The 12,237-nt window shown below is 40.8% G+C and overlaps 1 protein-coding gene and 1 long non-coding RNA gene across 4 annotated transcripts in view; one reads left to right on the forward strand and one right to left on the reverse strand.

The window, feature by feature from the left end:
- Positions 1-2,239, reverse strand: part of LOC119617912 — a 7,131-nt gene extending 4,892 nt beyond the window's left edge. The window contains exons 1-3 of one of the 2 annotated variants that reach the window (XR_005234370.1): positions 2,082-2,236; positions 1,824-1,970; positions 1,342-1,524 (exon numbers count right to left, since the gene is read on the reverse strand). This is a non-coding gene — a long non-coding RNA (uncharacterized LOC119617912). Of the gene's footprint in view, positions 1-497; positions 1,525-1,823; positions 1,971-2,081 lie in introns of those variants that run through there. The other variant, XR_005234369.1, reaches the window with a different exon arrangement.
- dse (dermatan sulfate epimerase) overlaps positions 1-9,223 on the forward strand; it is a 33,167-nt gene extending 23,944 nt beyond the window's left edge. For both annotated transcript variants that reach the window (XM_017432772.3, XM_037981073.1), the window contains 3 exons: positions 3,235-3,474; positions 4,236-4,443; positions 5,169-9,223. In XM_017432772.3, coding sequence (XP_017288261.1) covers positions 3,235-3,474; positions 4,236-4,443; positions 5,169-6,915 — 2,195 coding nt within the window. In that variant the 3' untranslated portion in view covers positions 6,916-9,223. The remainder of the gene's footprint in view (positions 1-3,234; positions 3,475-4,235; positions 4,444-5,168) is intronic.
- Positions 9,224-12,237: the final 3,014 nt, after the last annotated feature.

Genomic DNA, 12,237 nt, shown 5'->3' on the forward strand with positions numbered 1-12,237 from the left:
TCCATCTTTCAGCACTTATGGTGAAAACACCGCGCCGCACAGAAAGCCGCTGCCGTAAAGCATGTCGCAAACCCACACGTAAAGCAGCGTCATGTCGCAAAACGGAGGTTCTTCGCAAAATAGTTATTTTTTCTTCTTATTTATCACTCATATAAACTGAATGTATGCAAAGTGACAACACTAATACATTCGTCGTAGCCTACGTTATGAAATATTTACATGAATCATTGATACAATTACGATAGAAACGACAGAAACGACAGAAATGATAGAGACGATAGAAGAAAATATATCACGATAGACACTTTTCTATCGTCCCCACGATATGTATCGTTATATCGCCCAGCACTATGGTGAAGTAAAAAGAAAAGATGGAAAAATGTAAAAACAACACATGGACATAAAAAAAATTTTTGGCAAAAAATTAATTAATTAAAAAGACAAAAATGCATCTATAAGGAAAAGAAAAAACAAAAATAATATGTATTTTTAAAAACAGTACAATTTAAATTGTGTGCTTAAAAATGTAATTTGTTGGAACTAAACTGAAAAAACAAGAATGTCAATTAAATTACAAAACATGGGGTAAAGTTCTCCCTTTTAAAATCAATTGGTGCATTTTAAGTGTATTAATGAATTTATTTGGCCTTTCTGCTTTTATTTTTAATTATGTCAGTTTTGGTCCTCCATATACAAGTGCCTCTAGTTTAGAATGTTATCAGTACCTATTTTGAGTCAACTCTGTGTGTCTGAGTTTAAATGAAACTTCCAGGAAACAGTCATTTGATGAATATCTACAGCTGAATTTTTGAGCCATCCCAATTTAAGAAAATTTAAGAAAATCGACACTAGTCAATACAACAACTGCAGTAACTTTACAATTTTATAGATTATTGAACTAAAACTTAATGTGGTGGTAGCATGCTCTGAGCAAGAACACTCACAATGTTGCATGAGATCATCTATGACTTTATTTTCAAGGTTTGACCATAACAGCTACAACTCAGTATCTCAACATCATATGATCTCAGTCTAAAACTGTGGCATGAAAGGCGGCGGGTGATATGCATCCCTTCAAGGAATGCTAGGCTCTTTTTGTTTCTGTTGTATAAAATTATAAATGGGACTTTGTTTTGTTTCAGTGAAATTTCAAACACTGCATATTAGTGTGTATGAGAGCATCTAATGCAGACTCAGGCTCGAGAAGCAGGCAGGTAAAAACTAAATGAATAAATATTTAACAGATACATCAGAGGGAAAAAATACAAAAACAAAAGACAAACCGAGATGGTGATTGAAATTTATCAGGAATATTACAGTGGAAAACACACTGAAACTGACCCGAATAAATGAAGGAAAAAGGTCCAAACAGGAAGTAAAGTCACTATCAGGAAACACTTGTGTGAAGTGGCCCCAAAGATGGGTCCATCTGTAAGTTGTCTCTGATTGTTTCCAAATCCCTAATGAAACCGGCCTGGTCTCTCAGACACGCCAGCTTTCCCAGCTGAGCCAAGCATCGCAGAGCTAAAACAGGCATGGAGCAGAACTCAGAATTAAAACACAAATGCAAATACTATTACTACTACTGCCTTGTAACATCACATATTGCTTCATAATGATTATATTATAGACATAATAGTACTTAATATAAGAAAAAATTAACATTATTTTTATTTCGATGCACAGATAAAAATAAGAAGACAGAAGTGAACATGTTGACAGTCACAGATTTTAAACCAATATTTTTAAAGAAGGTTTTACTAAATATATGTTCTTTAAACCTTAAAGCTGACACTGGAGAGACAAAGTAGAGAACATTTAACCTGTTTCTGTTCCTACATCATCCTGTTCAGGGTGCAAGGAAGGTGGTTCCTTTCTCAAGCAGCGAGGGGGTGGGGGGCTGTAAATCCTGGACAGGTCACTGGTCCATCACAGGAAAACGGAACATAAAGATCTAAACAAGGTTACCACTGTAAAAAGAAAGCAGAATGTCACTGATCTAAACAGCAACAAGAATCCTTCCTGACTGTTTGTGCTTCTGAGCAGGAATGTTTCCCCTCTGATGCGGGAGACTAACGTACTGGGATCATGATGAAAACAGGGAAGTTGATGAGGCCCAGTTCTGGAGCGTGGCCCTGTGTAAATGTGCTTGTTGTACTGCTCAGTTTGTTTGTGTTAAAGACGGCCCTCCAGCCTAAACCAAACACTGAACGACTCCAGTGGGAGGAGCCATCCTGCTGTCAGCCCTGGTGTGTGTGTCTGAGTGTGTGTGTGTTTAAAATAGTGAGAACACCTAATCAACATTAACCAACACAAAAAGGACCATAACTCGACTGGTTTTACAAATATAGAGCTAATATTTGATTTAGTACTAGGTGAGAATCATTTGAACTGTACAAGAAGTGTAAAAAGATTGAAGATCAAATGAAATGATAAAGCTGCTGCTGGTGGCTTGTTATGGTCACCATGGTAACCACATAGCTGTATCTGTCACTCCCTGACTTCTAAGGTAATGAAAAATAAGTCTCAAATAAACAGTTGCTGTGTGAAAAGTCACATCTTAAAGGTTCTTGAATTGTGAGCGACAGAAAACTCTGATCATCACAGTTGTGTGTTTTTATGTTTCTACAGTGTTTTATTTAGGAGATATAACTTTCTGAGATTTCTTTAAACTTTGAATGATGTTTTTACTGTGAAGTATGTCTGAGCTACAGAGCCTCAAACGGGGATGGCTTTTCACCAAAATCTCATTGCTCTCCATCATTTTTGTTTCTCTCATTGTTTTCTACAAATTTTGTCTATGTTGTGGGATGTAACTCTACCAAAAGTCAGAGCACATTATGTATGATAAAGCCACATGTTTTGGTGTATAATTTGTATGTTTTATTTCAAAGCTGAGAGAGAGAAATTATGGGACAAACATTTTGAACATAATAGTAATAAAGCTACTTTAATGCTAATGTATTGGCAGTCTTAATAAACCCAAACCATCATAATAATAACCAGATATCAATCTGATTAGCATCATTGTTATTATTATCCTCTTCAGGTTAGAACCATAACCCCAGGCTCTGTCAGCTCGTACTGAAACTCTTCTTCTATTCAGCTGTAGTTTCACTTAATGAAATGGATTTTTCTTTGGATAATATGAAGTATAAAATAAATTCTTGAAGTGAATGAAGGAGTAGAGGGATTGTTTCATTTTCTACCCTGTGTCACCCTGCTGTGTTCTAGGTTACCTTCAGGAGGCCTACCTGTGGACCAAGCAGGTGCTGTCCATCATGGAGAAGTCCATGGTCCTTCTGCAGGATGTGACGGATGGCTCGCTATATGAGGGCGTGGCCTATGGGACCTACACCACCCGTTCTCTGTTCCAGTACATGTTCCTGGTGCAGCGCCACTTCTCCATTGGACACTTCGCCCACCCCTGGCTGCGCCATCATTTCTCCTTTCTGTACAGAACCATCCTGCCTGGTAACCATTACACCACCTACTGGACCTGGACCTTTCTGGGTCCTGTCCCACACTTGTTTCCTGGGCTCATGTCTGCCTGGCTGCCTGTAGAGCAGCTCCTGCTCCTGGGTAATGTGGGGTGTGTTCTCCTGGATTGTGTTCTGATGCCTGCAGGGACTGAAGGTGCCCTGGCAGTTCTGTCAGTGGGGAGGAGGGGCAGCGGGGCTGCTTTCAGACGAGTTGCAGCCTGGTGTGCTGCACCTACAAAGCTCCTGTAATGACTTGGTTCTGAGAAACAACATTCTCCTATTCTGAAGTGTTCCTGTTCAGACCTGGCACTGTTGGTGGATTTAGTTGGCAGTCAACTCTGATTAAAAGTGTTCACACCAGGCAGTAAAAGGTTTTGCAATCAGGTGTCAGTTACCCGCTCTTTAGGCAGATACACACACAGCCATGTCACACAGCAAGCTATCAGATCAGTGTGACAGCAGGTCTGAAAAATGACAATACATTCAGATCGGTCTTCATTTTGACAGAACATTTTAATTCAGTTTTAGTCTTCCTAAAACATGTCACGATTGGATTATGCTTCAGGGGGTGTAAATGGCAGTATAAAATTGTTATGAGCATCCATGATGACTTGCATGCAGTTCTTACTGGAACTTCTTTAGGATCCAGAAGCGTTTTATACTTCAGTTTTAGTTTTTTGATTTGTGTGTGAGTGTTTTAGTTGTCCTGTTTTCTCATTGTTTGATGATATTTTCTGTTTCTGTTCTCACCAGGATTTCAGAGGACTGTAGCCATCGCAGATTCCAACTACAACTGGTTCTACGGACCAGAGAGCCAGCTGGTCTTCTTGGACCGCTACGTGTTGCGTAATGGCAGTGGAAACTGGTTGGCAGATCTAATTCATCAGAACAGAGTTACAGAAGGAGCGGGACAGGCCGGGAAAGGCCAGAGATGGTGCACTCTGCACACAGAGTTTATCTGGTAACAAGCAGAAAATCATCTGTTTTTTAATTATTGGAACATGTCTTTATTTGTTTTTAACCAGTCCTGTTGCTTTTCTGCGTGTAGCTTATGACAAAAAGGATAGATTATTATTTTCTGTCGGTGGTCTCGTGAGCAAGTTTGAGGCTCGCCATTATAGGATGGCAAGAAATTATGGCTTCTTGGAAGTCAATTACAATTCCTTGAGAAAGTCTTCATTCCCTTTAAACTTTTTCACATTTCGTCACGCTTCGGTCACAAACTTCCAAGTATTTTACTGGGATTTTATGTAATAGACCAAAAGTTGTGAAGTGGAAAGAAAATAATACATGATTAATTGCATTTCACACTTTTCAGATTTTTATTTATACAACATATCAAAAACCATTTTCCTTCCACTTCACAATTCTGCACTACTTTGTGTTGATTTATCACATAAAATCCCAGTAAAACACTTAAATATTCTTCAGTAATACAGACAGCAGCAGCCTCTCCAGCACAAAATCCTTCCAGCTTCTAGAAGAACATAAATCTGGAAAATAACTTTTGGATGTGGTGATGGTTTGAATTTTCAGCATCTAAACTATTTGTTCAATGAATTTCAGGTGTTTGGTGTCAGCTCACTGATTTATTGTCCAGTCCTTGCAGTCCTTCTCTGATAAAGAACTCTGAATTAGGTTGTCTGTCTGAATTAGTTTTCTGATATTTTTTCTCCTGCAATGCAGGTATGACCCTGGCCTGATGCCCAAACCCCCACCAGACTTTGGGACTTCTCAGCTCCACCACTTTGAGGACTGGGGTGTAGTCACTTATGGCAGCGCTTTGCCTTCGGACACTAACAGCTCCTTTCTGTCCTTCAAGTCTGGCAAATTGGGGGGACGTGCCATCTTTGATGCAGTTCACAAGAACAAGTACAAAGAGTGGATCAAGGGCTGGAGAAACTTTAATGCTGGTCACGAGCACCCTGATCAGAACACATTCACCTTTGCACCCAATGGTGTCCCGTTCATCACAGAGGCGCTGTATGGACCCAAGTACACTCTGTTGAACAATGCGGTGTTGTTTGGTGCGGCCCTCGCAGGGAACTGCTTTGAGCCTTGGGTCGGACAGGTCACAGAGGCCTGTGACTCCAAGTGGCTGAAGTACAAGGTGGGCCTCGCTGCCGATGCTCAGGGCCAAGTAGAAGCTGCTCTGAAGAGAGACAAGATGGTCTTCATTCGAGGCGAGGCACATTCTGCTTATAATCCAGCCCTGAAGATCAGGAACTTCCAGAGGAACCTGCTCCTACTTAACCCACAGCTCCTGGTTCTGGTAGACCACATCCATCTGGAACCAGACAGCCCAGCCAGGGCCATGAGTGCCTTCTTTCACAACACAGAGTTGCCTTTCCAGAGCACAAAGGTAGATGGTGTTTATGGAGCATTTGTAACTCATGGGGAGGATAAATATAAGATGTTCTGGATGGATGACACAAACTCCAGCAATAAAGGGAGGGTGGGTTACTGGACTTACCCTCGAGGGTACCCCTATAATGGCTCTAACTATGTGAATGTCACAATGCCACTGAGGTACCCGCACACAAGAGTGGCCTACATTTTCTTTGGACCAGACATGGACATACAAAGCTTCAGCCTACGGGGGGACGATCAGAGAGTGGATGTTTACCTTGCCACCAAGGACCACACCTACACTATCTACCTGCTGACTGGAGAAGTCCCCAGCAAGCCTCTGTTTGCCATGGTGCTGCTGGACCACAAGAAGATTGTATTTGAGAGGGAAGCGGCTGTGGTGGATAAATCACCCAAGGAGGTAGAAGAATATGTCAATGTGATGGAGGACAACCTCCAGCATGTAAAACCGGTCTTCCAGCAGATGGAGAGGCACATCCTGGGACGGGTCCTCAACACTGCCACCTTCCGTAAGACTGCAGAGCGCCTCCTCCAGTTCTCTGACAAGAAGAAGACGGAGGAGGTCATTGAAAAAATGTTTGCTATGTCTAAGAAACAGAACAAGGGTAAAGGAGGGAAAAGGGTGAACCTTGGGGAGAAGCTTTCTGAGAATCTGCCAGACATTTTTGCACAGATTGAGTTCAATGAAAAGAAGGAGAGACAGAGGACTTCAAAGCGGACATATGAGGACAGTCCAGAGGAAGGAGATGCAGATTCACGGGCCTTTATGGATTATACAGATGGTCGCAAGAACAGGAAGGGGGCCTTTGTCAAGGGCCGCCGATTTAAGGAGGTTCACATGGTGACCACAGCAAGGAGTGAAAGGGTCTCTGGTACAGCGTCCTACATCAGACTGTTCCTCCTCTTGAACACGGCCACTTTCTTTTTACTGCTGGCTGTGCTGCTCACCCGCTTTCAGAGGGGTCCAAGTCTGCACACACAGAGATGTTTCTACAGCATCCTTCTGATTGACTGCTTCATCCTGCTGTTCCTCTACTCCTCCTGCTCCCACACACAGTGCTAACATCATGCTGCGCAGCTCTGACACCACGTCACACAGCATTGACAGCACTGACACTGCATCATAGTAAGGTTGGGCGATTGGACCAATTTATCCACCATTGACAGTAGGCCAAGCCATTCGACGTTCGTCTTTTTAAGAGCGCTTCACTATCCCTGTGTGCCACCAAGTGTAGCACTGATTTATTCACTCAAACTCATAACAGAAAGAAAGAGTAGCGTATGTTCAGAAAACACATTTATTTGAACAATAACAACAGGGGGGGGGGGTAAACAGAGACTAGCTTTTTTAAACCAGTATGACTGTACTGTAGTTCCAGGGTTTCTGTCTTACAAACTCTGCTAAGTGTGAGTGTGAAACGACAAATATACAGTTAAACAAAAACTAGAACGTGCGCTTCCATTAAAAAAAACATCTTCGCCACTGATTTTAGTCTTCTACTAAGCAATTTAGTGCGTACAAAATAAATAAATGACTGAATATTTTCCCGCAAAATTATACTTCTCCTATTGGGTGACTGGATTTTAAATTGATGGGATAAGAACAGCATGGACAGGGCCTTGCAAAATTTAAGAAAACACCGTCTGATACGGCATAATAAATGTCAGAAGCTGCGTGTTTATTTTGGTCATTGAACGCCGCTGTTTTACGCTGTCACGTGTACCGACTGGTGTCACGCATAAAGAGCAGTGTTCAATGACCCAAATAAAACGTTGTAATTTTCAGCGTTCAGAAGGTTGTCATACAACGGCGTGAAAAGCGGCGTTTTGAATGGATTTCCGCTGCGTTTTACGGCATTCTGAGCCAAAACCCGGCGTTTTTTGCGTGACTTTTTAGCCAGACACGTGGTAAAAGTGGCGATATATGGTCCACAGGGCTTGCCATATCAACAGGGTGTGCAGGTTGTTAACAATATTACCAGCGGTGCTAAAGACGCGTTCTGAAGGTGTGCTTGTTGCCGGTATGCACAGATATTTTCTGCCATTTGAGATGACAATAAAAAGTCCAGACGTCACCTGCGTTTATATATCGCTCATCGTCATTTGTTGGACTGACGAATATCAGCTGAAAACATTTTACATATCGCCCAACCTTACATCATGGTGCAGAGGTTGTGTCACACAGCTCTGATACAGCATTGCACGGCACTAACAGCCTGTTGCACAGGACTGACGGTGCCGACAGCACTTCCACAGGGCCGTGACTGCGTCACAGCGCTGATAATGTGTCCACATCTCACTCTGAACCAGGTTCACCAACAGAACACCAAGGCTGCTGTTACAAAGCAAAAGGTAGAAATTACTGCACTGATGAAACTTACACAGAATGAATAAAGACATGTAGGAAAGACTTTGTACAGTAGGTTGCAAAAGTATTCATCTCCCTTGGTATTATTTGGGTTTGTTTTCATACAATCTGGAATTTAAAGAGATCTTCATTCAATTCAGTTTGCATATGATCAAATCACAACAAAAATCTTTTCAGGATGCTGTACAAAGAAGCAATAAGTCAAATCTAAAGTCCAATTCAGTTATGGTCAATTATGTCCAGTTATAATACAATGCAGTCAGAATCAGTATATTTGTAATTGTCCATCTAAAGAAACCAATGTCAAAATAATTAGTGTGATTCTAAGCAATAATTTTACATCAAGTACTCCAGACTAATGAAGTTAAATAGGGGAAAAAAAGTTATTTTAAATAATTCGAAAAAACAAATGAAAAGTGGTGTGTGCATATGATCTTTGACTGGAACATTCCAGGATATTCCACTGGTTCTCCATAAACCAGTGGAGTGTTTCTTCAGCAGAGTATTTTATTAGAGTCATTGTCCTGCTGGAAGTGGACCTCTGTCCCAGTCTTACATCTCTACAAAACTCCAACAGGTTCCTCTCAAGAATGTCTCTGTATTTTGCTTCATCCATCTTTCTGTTAACACTGACCTGTTTCAAAATCAAATGAAAAATTTGTTTAAATTCCAGATTGTAAGAAAAAAAAAAGGAAATTAAAAGAGAATACTGGGGGACAACTCAAATGTCCAAAGAGGAGTTATCAAATCAAATTAGAAAAGTGATTCTTCCTAAAGTCATTGTAAACCCATGCTTGGTCAGCGTCTTGCTACATGAAACTTTTTGATTTGTAATTGCTGGAAATAATTTGAATTTTAATCTGGATGTCTTCAGAAGAAAAAGGTTAAACTATTTTTGCAGAGTATAGCTCTACAGGCCAACATACCAACTTTATTATTTTGCTGTCTCGTAATGTTTCTAACTTTACTCAGATTTGTGTAACATTAAAGTGGAAAGAGCAAATTTTTTTTCTACATTTTTTTTTACTGTATTTTCTGGACTATAAGGTGCACTTAAAAACCTTCAATTTTCTCAAAAAACAACAGAGCGCCTTATATATGTAAGAAGTCGTAATGTTTTAGTACGACTTTGGTAAACTACAAAGCTGCACCGCTGGCAGCATTAAGGCTCAGTTATAGTCACGCAGGGCTCCGTGCACGGACCTGAGCGAGCGGTGGAGGCGTTTATACTTGACGCTTTTGTCGGTGCAGTATTCTCCGAAAAGAAAGGGTCGTTTTATTTGCTTAATGTGCCTTATAATCCAGTTATATATGACAAAAGTTTGAAAATAGACCATTCATTGACAGTGCGTCCTATAGTGCGGAAAATACGGTAGATATTTTTCAACTATTTTCCTTATTTAATGTCATATAATATAATAGTAATTTATTTTTCCAACTTAAGGCTTTATTTTCCACAGTGATGCAGGTAAAGTTGCCAGCGATCCTCATGAATCAGCCGACATCATGGCTCCTATCAGCCAGTTTTATAGTTTTGTCACAGTGGCCTTAGTTCTGTCACAACCTAAGTGTTTGTTCAGGAAAACTGTCTGATTCCAAACAGGAACTGATGAAGAGCTGAGCTCTCTGGTATAAAAAGCTTCAGTGAAGTTTTAGTCTGGTGCCTGCAGATGGGAGGTGTAGCCTGGATAACACCGTCACCACATCGGTACTTCACCTGACTGTACTTCAGAGTGGCACATTTAAATGGAAAGAGCTTAAGGCATTCTAGGGATTTTTCTATCATTTGTAAATAAAATTAAATGCATACAAGACGTGTTGTCCCTGGTGTAACATCAAATCCGATTCTGTTCATGAAGTAGGTTCAGATAGTCGAAAGCCAAGCGACACCCCCAGAAATCTGACATTCATTTCAGTTTATTATCACCCACCGCCTGAAGGGGAAGGTGAATGAAGATTTACCTACCTTTTTAGGAATAGCGTAAATTTAAATACACTGCTTTTATTTTGAAGCCAATCATTTTATTTCCATTTTTTTCTGTCAGCGGACTCTGCAGGTAAACACTTAAGGAACTGTCAGCATATCCTAAAAAAAATGAGTAAGACTGATGAAGAATGTAGAGGTTTTATCAAGACTTGAACACTGAAGACTTTATTTCCTGAAATCTTCTTGAGTTAAGAAAACATTTAGATTTATTTTCCCTCTCTTTGACTCTAAATAATGACCCCAAAAAGACGAGATGTCTCCGTCCAACTAAGGTGAAGCAGAAGCTCCTCAGAGGACAGGGATCAAAATGAACTGATCAGGTCTTACTGTTGACAAATAAATGACACATTTAACTTTATTTAAGTAACAAGATGACAAACATTTTGCACATGAAAGAGGAAAACTCATTTCAAAGCCAAGAAGCAATAATAATCCCATAGTACAGCTCTATATGCCATGTCTGTCGGTGTCTCTCTTGTGTTTTTCTAGAGACAGGTATGAACTCTTCCAATAATAAATTATTAACTATAAAGTTGGGTTATTTATACTAATAACTTATGTAGCTTCTCATTCAAAGTAAATAAGTTGATTTGCAATAAAACACGTCTCAGCTTTTAGATCACAACTTTTCACTGTGTAAAAGCAACAGGTGTTTGTTCAAATATGTATTTAAAAAGAACTACATGAGAAATAAAAACTACAGAGCAGCTGAAAAATGAGTTCCTAGATTCTGAGTTTAGGATGAGATATTTTCCTGCCATGTCAAAGTAAGTTTTTATTGTCCGTGTTGGCAGTCTTGGTGAAAAATTGTTCCTCGTTGTACTTTTAATAAACGCCCTAAAGACAACCAAGGCAAAGTATCACTCCTTAAAATACAATTTCTACTTATTTAAAGTAAAAAGACTCACATCATTAAGACATTTTCATGTCGGCCCTGTGGATGTGCGAGTACTCCTGGTTTCCCCCACATGGTAAATTACAGGTTTATTTGAATTTGGTCTGAGGTGTGAGTGTGCTTGTTTGGTTTGTCTGTCTTTGTGACGAACTGGGGACATGTCCAAAACATCTGTGGTCCAGTTCTAACTTTCAGTTGGACATTTAACCAAATATTAATGGGGATATATGGGGATATTTGCCTACACATGGCCTACAGTGTTTGTTTGCTCTATGAATCTGAAGTAGCTCACTACAAAATGTTGCAGGTGTCTGAAGAGGGAGAGAGGGAGCAAGCAGGTGAGAAAATGCTCAAAGCTGAGGAGCAAAAAGGGAACTGTTTATAAAGTTTTCTATTCACACATTTACATCTATTTCATGAAGGACTGATTTTATTCTCTCTCCTTCAGTATTTTACTGGGTCTGAGCAGCCCTAAAGATCAGATCCTGACTCAGTCAGTCTTACAGATACTGAGATAAAGTGGAGAACAGAGATCTTCCAACCAGCAGCTCAGCTGATCAGATGGAAGCAGCAACTGATGGAGAGGACTGTGGGGGAGCAGGAACTACCAGGGACTACCAGAGACCACGATCTGAATTCAAAAAAAGACAGATGAGACAAATTATTTACTTGTGATGACTGTGGTAAAAGATTTACCACCAAAACAACTTTAAACGGACACATGAGAGTCCACACAGGACACAAACCGTTTCTTTGTGATGTTTGTGGACAAATGTTTCGCCAACAGTCGTTGGTTACGTATTGTAACCCCAGATTCTATGAGTATAGGCTTCGCCCTTTAAGGCTATCGCTAGTGGGTTTATCCCTTTGCGCGCAGCGCAGCACTGAAAACTTTAGTCCACGCCCACCTGCTGTGTGGGCCCCACCCCGGTCCGTATAAATAACGGTGAGACCGGGCATTCGGCTCCCTTTTTTTCTTCAGCTACAGCGAACACTGAACTAAAGAGCGAAGAACAAGAAGATGTCCAGCACCAGCACCATCCACCTGTGCCCGTCCTGCCAGACCGGCTACATCATGGGCTACGACCGGCATGACATCTGCGAGGGATGCCTGGGTCCCAGCCACGCCGACCTC

The sequence above is a fragment of the Kryptolebias marmoratus genome, linkage group LG17 (genome assembly GCF_001649575.2).
Source record: "Kryptolebias marmoratus isolate JLee-2015 linkage group LG17, ASM164957v2, whole genome shotgun sequence".
Classification (NCBI taxonomy): Eukaryota; Metazoa; Chordata; class Actinopteri; order Cyprinodontiformes; family Rivulidae; genus Kryptolebias; species Kryptolebias marmoratus.